Source organism: Buceros rhinoceros, unplaced genomic scaffold (genome assembly GCF_000710305.1).
Source record: "Buceros rhinoceros silvestris isolate BGI_N320 unplaced genomic scaffold, ASM71030v1 scaffold44670, whole genome shotgun sequence".
In the NCBI taxonomy this organism is placed as follows: Eukaryota; Metazoa; Chordata; class Aves; order Bucerotiformes; family Bucerotidae; genus Buceros; species Buceros rhinoceros.
In genome coordinates, this window is record NW_010392181.1 from 26,025 (window position 1) to 34,760 (window position 8,736).

General features: G+C 38.4%; 1 protein-coding gene across 1 annotated transcript in view; it reads right to left on the bottom strand.

The window, feature by feature from the left end:
- The window catches only part of HIBCH (3-hydroxyisobutyryl-CoA hydrolase), a gene marked incomplete at both ends in the record, with an annotated part of 29,918 nt that extends 21,948 nt beyond the window's left edge, over positions 1-7,970 (bottom strand). Inside the window, 5 exons of the mRNA XM_010144073.1 lie at positions 3,554-3,606; positions 5,410-5,490; positions 6,027-6,111; positions 7,045-7,185; positions 7,928-7,970. Of these exons, the coding sequence (XP_010142375.1) occupies positions 3,554-3,606; positions 5,410-5,490; positions 6,027-6,111; positions 7,045-7,185; positions 7,928-7,970 (403 nt within the window). The remainder of the gene's footprint in view (positions 1-3,553; positions 3,607-5,409; positions 5,491-6,026; positions 6,112-7,044; positions 7,186-7,927) is intronic.
- Positions 7,971-8,736: the final 766 nt, after the last annotated feature.

The window sequence follows — 8,736 nt, forward strand, 5'->3', positions numbered from 1 at the left end:
TTCCTGCTGTTGGAGAGTTCTGAGCGCATTAGGTGAAAATCTGCTAAGCAATCAGCTAGCTATATTTAACCCTACTGTGAGTGCAAAAGGATAATCCTGAGGCTCCTCTCAGCTCTTTATTTCTGTACATCTAAAGCTTAACGTCTGCAAAGGATTTAAGAGAACTGGCAACTCTACCAAACTCCAGTTCTGTACCAAAAACATTGCGTGTTACCATGTAAGTTAAAATCTGCTTGCCCCGCTGAAAGATGCTTTCTCATCCTAAAATGCAAAGCATTAATGTCAAAGCAAGAAGTGTAAGGTAATGGTATAACCTTTATAAGTCTGTAACCTGCTAAAATAAACTGAGTGTAAGAGTCAGACTAAAGGATTAAATCCTGTATATAATTGTCCAAAGCTAAGAATTCCTATGTTTGAGCAACAGTCTTTACTCATCAGTTAAAAAAATAAACACTTGGGGACCTATTTTGTCTTTATTAATAATTAAACACACAGATAATTGGTAATACTAGACTATAGGCCTGAAACAGCAGCAAATTGCTTTTCACAAAGCACAAAATTCACCTGTGAAACCAACTGGCAGAGGCCTTTCTGAAGGCCAAGCCTGCTTCATGTCAAGAAATACTAGATGAACAGAGAGATAAGTGTGATTCCTGATGGTTATTTAGGAGTGTGGTTCTGAAATAAAGCCCAGCTCAGGAAATTTCCAAATCATGCACACTCTAGAATATGATGCTAAGGAAGAGGGTACTCTGTACACACTGTTGCAGATTGCTCCCTAAACTAAAAGCAATGGCCTTTGCTCCCGAAAATTACATGCTTCTGCTTTGGCAATATGACACTAAAGTTTTAAGTACGCTTAACGTAAAGTTAGTCCAGTGACCTGGACCACATTCATTAACTTCCAAACTCTAAGTCCTGTATTTCTTTTTTGGTTTTGCTGTCAAATACTCCCCTTGAATTCTAAGTCAATCATCCAAGAGCCACCGCTCAAATCTGTCTAGTGTGCTTTATTTGGATCTTGAACAGGTTTAAAATATATTTTAACTAATACTTTTAGTCTGTCGGAGTATCTGACACAGTAAAATACTTTGTGCCAAAGCCCTATTCAAAACCATAGATTTAGACTGAGCTTATAAAACACGCTTCTATTCATCTCCAAAGAACTCAGGAAAAGATTAGGACTTTCCTAGAACCAAGAAGCACAAGCTCAGGACCTCATTTACAACAGTAATACTTAAAACCGAAATAAAATTTAAAAGTATGTTCAAATACATTTCTTGTCTGCTGTCCAGGTATTTCAAGGAAATAAAAATCTATAGACAGAAGTAAACTAAAATAATCTGAATAGTAGTTTTTAGCAACACAGAGTTGGAATGGAACGCCCAGTGTTCCATTCAAGAGCATATGCCCTTTAGCAGTAAATGGGGTATTTATAACTTGTTTCACTGTTTTGAGGTAAAATGCAGTAACCTTTGCTTCATCAAACATACCTGTCCCTTCAACTTACTGCTCTGATTAAGAACAAAAAGATATTTAGTATAAAATTATCTTTTCATCAACTTTTGGTGAACTACAGAAGTACAGAGGTGGTGAGGAAAACCAGCTCCACAGCCCCATCTGTTGGCTAATTAATCCCTCAGGAAAGCTTCTACCAGCCTCTAACCACTAATGCTGAAGTGGAACCAGATCATTTTTGGGGTACAGTTCCAAGTTTTATCATCACAGATCTATGACATCTGTGCATCAGTAGCAATTTTTACCACCTAAGAATGTAATAACTGAGTTTCTAATACACGTGTGTGATTTTTAATTTATTTCATACTAGAACAGAGCACTCCATGTGCACAGTGCTGCTTTTTTTTTTGAGCAAGGTTGAGATTGACTTGATTGCATTTTCATTCATAGATAAATGGTCTGTAGTGAAACTGCAATGTTTAAGAGATCTCCTTTGATTTTTAAGCCCAAGCTAAAATCATTTGCTTCTACAGCCAAGGGCTTGACTGTAAATTTTGTTAAAGGCATTTAATGTAGTTTGGAAGTGACAGATGTTTCTAGCTCCCACTGACTTGTAGGGACTAAGATAGCCAGATCTTGAGTACAGGAAATAGATGGAAGATGACTTGGTTGTGTTAAACACAGAGAACCTGGCATCTGAACGATTTAAAACAAAGCATCTAATTACACCATGAATAGAAAAACTCCTTCGTACATGAATAATTACAGTAGGACAGAGCGCTTCCATACAACAATTTGATCCCTGCTTAGACCACATTCAGAAAGAATAATCTGTCAGACCTCTAAAAGGGCAGCGGCTGGTGGGCAGTTTTGCTCTTTCATAGCTATCCATGCTGTTACTCAAAACTCCCTAAAATAAATGGACTTATCCAGAAATCTCCAGGTCTCCTACATTCAATAAAAAACTGTTCTCTTACACTAGTCTCCTTTTTGCTGGAAACAATCTATGTACACTAGACTGGGGGGAAAGAAAAGTGTCTGCCTATTTGAAATCTCCGAGGTGTGGCAACAGGAAAGCAAAGGAAATGCACATTTAGCTAAAAAGACCTCAACCAACATGGACAAAATGAACCAGGTAAGGAAAATTGGAAAGGGAGGAGTCGTGACAGGTGATCATGTAGTGTCCCACTTCTTGCATCCTGTCTTTGACAAACTTAATTTAGACTGTACACCCATACTGTACTGACATGCACCAATATAAATCTAAGTGACAATATGGCAGATTGACTTCACTGTCAAACTCACTCTTCAAAATAACTTAAGATTATTGTATTCTGCTCCCTGCTATAGTGAAAATGTATCCAACAGATGTCAAACTGAAGAGCACTTAGCATTTTACCACGTAGAAAAGCATGGCATTGCCCTTTTAACTATCTATTCAAGGTATTTAGAGCCAGCAATTGCTGAAACAATTACTAGGTCTGAGTATAACTGGTAACGTGATTATGTTTCTCCACATTGGTTTAGGAATAAGGTGTGGCCTTGGGAGGGTGGGGGGAGAATCAGGATCTTTTAACTTGTGTTTTAGGAGTACTGCAGAGATGAGAAAGTAGATGCATTTCCAGATCATTTGTTAGAAAAATAAGAGAACTCATTAATATCTGTTAAATGATAGCTTAGAATAATATTTTCCATTTTTCCAAAACCGTGTCCTTTAATTGTATTTTTATATAGTTCTATTTTTTTAATACAATTTGAGTGGAAAAGTCCCAGCTCTTGTATGATCTAAAAAAACCACACTTCAGTATTCTGAAAACCTTTGTGAAAGGTGTTTCCTACATTGACAGGATTCTGCTCTTCTTCTCAACACAGCTGCCAGATCCTCAAGGAAAGCAACTGCACTAGCTCTCACAGAACAGCAGATGCACAGGAAGAGCAGCACTCTACCCTGACAAGCAAGAGTCAAAGGTCAGATTATCATGCCTGTTCTTGAATTGAAACGTTTGAAATGCTACCTGCACTTCATTCAACTCAAGTACAGAGTATAACAATAAAACAAACTGTATCAGATACCACACCAAGGTTCTTAACTTACCGCTCCCATTGTAATGCCATTGATAAGTGCCACATATGGCTTCTTGCAAGTGGCTGTAAGAAATGTAAAAAACCAAAATTGTATCTTTTTTCAAAAGAGTGGACCCATGACTAGCTGTATACAGGACACATTTCCCCATGTCTTATTTCAGCAAGAGCAACAGAAAAGAAATGATAAATTAATCAGTAAAATAGCAACTTAAAACGAAGGTACTTCATGTAATTCTTAAGCAATGAAAAGAAACATCGCGTACTTTTTGCACTCTGAGTGTTGTAAGAGAATGTTATACAACCACCGAATGTCAGTTTGTTCGCTATGTGAGTACCTGACAATTTAGTCACATCTGGCTATTACAAAAGAGCTTTGCAGGACGCTGGGACACAGAAGTTTTCCTTTCACTGCACCTCACAGCCTGGATTAACAGCACTGAGGTGTACCAGCACTCCAGCACTTTACTACAAAGCCAGATGCACTGGTAGGTTTCAGCCGTAATGTGACTATAAACCACTGCAATGCAATGTTCCGTCCTGGCAATCCTGTTGCATGTTACAACCCTGAATGTGGCGCTGGCAGGTCGAGATGACAATGTCCACATTAATTTTATCTCTTGAGGCCTTTAGGAGACATAGAACTAAAGACCTGATGCATTCATGTTAAAATTTAGAAGTCCACTGTGAATTAAACTGCTGCGTCAAATTCAGCGCGTCCAGGTCAGGCTTAAAGTTGCTGATACAGGTACGTATCCGCTGCAACCATGTTGCTGGCTTTTCTGCAGCAACTAGAGATCCTTGTTTAAAAAGGATTTTAAAAGGCAGTTCAAGCCTTCAAATTAGTAGTTAGAAAATAGGACAGAATTGCATTTTTAACTTTGTTCTTACATGAACATATAAGCTAATGCATGGGCTCTATATGTTAGTTTTTAACTAAATTTCTATACCAGCAGCATGCCTTTCCAATAGCAAATGCTGTGAAAGCAGCAACTCTGTGTATTTTTAAGGTGTAAAATAGAAGTAAATATTACATGAAATCTGAAACTACTGTTCTTGATGAAGGCAAGAAAGGTACATGACAAACATGCTAAAACTGGACACTGTCAAACAAAGTAAAAACAACTTTTCAGAAATTACCCTTACTCTAATATCTCTATGCTCTTTTGTCAACCTAAGTTGATACGCAGCATGTTCACCTCTCCTCTGGTAGTGACTAACACTGGATACAGCGTTTAAGTACTCAAAACTATATTCAATTAAAGTTTGAGAACTTTCTTCTCAGCAAAATGTTCAACTCTCGACTTTGACCCTAAGGAATTAATATCCTTTCTTAATATCCGTTACCCCAGTAAACTTTACCCAGTGCCTTTGCCGTTAGTGCTTTTAAGACCAGACACTCCTAGGTTCTTGTGAACCAAGGCAGTGAACTCCTAGCTTGAGTATTCATTTGTGCAGTTTATTTAAATAGAAAGCTTTAACATAATTTGACCTTCTGCATTTTGACTGAATATTAATGATTTTCCGTGAATCTTATTTTTATCTCGGGTCTTCTTTGAAATAGATCGATGATTCTTAGTGCACACCTGCACTGTGTCCAAGACTTAATTCATCCACAGAGGAAACCGAACTACCCAGAGCAATGGGATGGGATGAGGTAGCTATCACAGCAGGTTAAACAAAAGGAACCAATTCTGCATGCACAGTATAAAAACGAGGTATGTTACACTAATGGTGTTGAACTTGGTAAAAAAAATTACTATTTGTATTATGTTATCACAGTCTGTTATAGATTAAAGAGATAAAGTGAATTTATGCTTAAACCGCTATTATGAAAACTACTTCTTCAGAATTTGCTGTTAAACATACCAATGGCATTGTTCATGGTATATTCTTCTCTGAAGAAATCTTGTGTCAGCCTATCTCCAGTCTTTCCTGCATCTGCAATGACTTTAGAGAAAAAAAAATTCTAAAGAAAACTTTAAGTTTAATAGAAAATATAAGTTAAAAAATTAGTATCACGTGATAACATTATTTTTCCTATGGCTATCAAACTGCAACTTAATCCTGCTTTATTTTATTTACAAAATAATCACAGATACATTGATCACCACTGTCAGCTCTGTATCCATCAGACGAATTATCCAATAGTAACAGAGCTACCTATGAGGACTCTTCAAATTTCTTGTACAGAAGAAATGCACATTGCAATGAAAACCTGGGAAGAAAAAGTTAGAGACGAGAACCCTCTCCTCCCAGAAATTACCAGCTGCTACTGCCAGTTACTGATAAAAACCCAACCTTCACTCTTTTATACCATGTTCCAACAGCTGTCTCTGGACAAATAACTTAAACAGCACCTGCACATCAGAGTGTCTTAAGAAGTCAGCACAAAAATCTCTCTTACTGTCATGCAGCAAGCCTCTGTTTACCAGAGTAGTAGCTGGTGAAGATATGTCAAATGTTTAAGTGACTATAGTCCTTACCTTTGATGTCACCCCCAGCACAAAAAGCTTTTTCTCCAGTTCCCTTTATAATTATTAGAAAAGTTTCAGGATCTTGCTCCCAAGCCTAAAAAGAAGTAAATGATTCCATGTAAGATTAAAGTCTGTGCAGAAAATGCTTTCTCTGTACGCTGCCTATAACCCTCATTTTACTTTTTCAAAAAGCACATCACACTATACTTAAAACAGTTTGTCTTAAAGTGAAGTTTGAGAGCCAGATGTCTTTCTGCCACTCCTGGGTCCTAGTCAACCCTGATATCAGAGATCAGCAGAGCTACCTTGCATATTTCAGAGAAATGCCTCTGCAGAGCTCCCCGTCTCTGGTGAAAGGCAGTGGTCCCTAAAACAGGGCCAACATCAGTCTCAACGGGAACACAATGCTGGTGCAGAAAGTGGGAATATGGAAGATACAGTAACAGTTCTGTTACCAGCAACTGTACTTAATACATAATATCATTAAATTAAAAAGGACTATCTGCATGCTTAAAATTTCACATTATTTCACTAGCTTGTAGAAACAGTGCCAGTAAATCCATAAAGTTATTTTTTAAGAAATCACACTGACAATACCTTGCTTCCTAATGGCTCGTATCTTTTAACCTGGCCACACAGCGCTCCCACAGAACACGCACCCAGTCAAGAGGCAACACCACTGTACAGCCTGGAATTTGTGCATGCAGACTCACCAGCTGGGTGTTGCCAAAGGGAACATGCGAGTGCTGAGTGCTGCTGGCTTTGAATTCAGTTCAGGTTTTAATATAGGTGTCTCTTTATCTATCCAGATGCTAAGTTTAACTTTGTCTAACAGCTTGTTTCTTTGACCTGTCTTCTCCTCTTTCTAACTTGTTTGAAAGTGTCTGTTCTTTCCAGTCCTGTAAATCTGAGCTCATTGGCCAAGGCATTCGCACAGACTTTCATCCTTTAAATCAGTGCACTAAGAAGTGGTTAGTGGTTTCAGTTAACAAGTGTATAGTGGATGAGTAGAAGTAGAGCTACTAACCTTTATCTGTGGATAAATTTGTTGGATCATAGAAAAACTTAGTGCATTGAGCACCTTGGGTCTATTCAAAGTTATTATTCCTGCACCTCCTCTCTTTTCCAATACCACTTCAGCTGTCGAATCTGTGTGTGCAGACATCTTCTGTACATACAAAACCAAATAAATAAAGCAATGTCACCAGTTAGATACCCCGAATAACATACTTACAAAGGTGTTTATGGAAATATATTCTCAAAACTCACTATTGAAGATCATAAAATATGCATTTTGGAATTGTATGCTATAGCTTTCCTACTGTACTTCAAGATTTATCTGCATTTCCTAAACAGTTCTTTTGAAACCACTTTAGGCTAGAGTCCTTCGGAGTAATAAATCTCAGACAAGTTTCTGAGCCACGCACTCTTTGGTAATGACATTTGCATTCATTAAAAAAAAACCACAACAAAACACAAAACTGTGGTTCTTTAAGACTGACATTCTGACAATCCCTACAACTGTAAACTGTGTGTCCCCACTGGCAGTTTGACACTGCAAACCCAAGTGTACACACTGCTTTGTCTGTAAGTAACTTTAAGTCGTAGAGAACAAATCACTAAATTATTTTCACAATTGACTTCAAACTCAAAACCGTTGAATGATATTTAAGGAATATATGGAAGCTAATGTAGAAACTAACTATAAAAATAGGTAAGGCCAAAATAATTAAGCTTTAATTAACAGTATAATGGAATATTCAGTATATTCAATGCTAAGCCTGAGCAACAACTGATGGTGTTCAGAACCACTGTGAGCAGACACGTTAGAAGTTGCATGTGCTCTCTGCCTCAGGGGAGTTAAGAGTCCTAAAATCTTCCAACTCCATCAAACAGGATGCTGTTCTTACCAAATGTTGTAATATTACTTGCAGTCTGTTGAATGACTTTGGCCTGAAAAAGAAATATTAAAAAGATAGCTAAAACCATAAACCAGCTACACAGTCCCCAGATATGATTGCTGAGTTAAGCAAAGCCTTGTCAGAAAAAACTCCTGAAGACAATTGTTTTACATTCTCCTTTTTGAAATCAAGTAGAAGAGAGTGAAATTTTGGTATTACAACAGCTGGAAATGTCTTTGCTCCCTAGTAAATAGACTGCAGATACCAGTACCAACTACCAATGTTTTCGATGTGTTCAGGTTAGAAGGAGAACCTGGCAATAATAAGACAGAGTAGGTATCTTAAAGATTTACAGCCCTTCCCCAGATGTTGAAATACTAGCATTTTTTTAAAATGGCCTTGTCAAAAGCTCGTTCATTTCCAAAGTGCCCATGACAACTAACACCTCCTGGTGTCCTTGTGTGTACACAGTGTTTGTGTAACAGCCTGAACCAGGCTCACGCTTCTGACAGGAGACACCCGCCCTGGGACGTTGGCTGAACGGGTTAATTTAAGTAGTGAGGCTGGTACTTGTTACTCGGCGCTGTGCTCTGTGCGGCAGGCAGTTAACAGCGGCATTCACTGGAGCTCAGGCGCAGGGCGTGCACCAGCAATAACCCACGACTTTATCTTCCAGCTCCTGAAGAGCACAGAACGCAGCCAAGGAACGCGGTACCTGCTCCTGTCCTGGCGCCCTGAAGGACCTCGTTTTAAAGTGTTAAAGTTAACCTAAGCCTGGCTAATCTAGGCCTAAACATTTCACACCGGTTCGGGGCGGG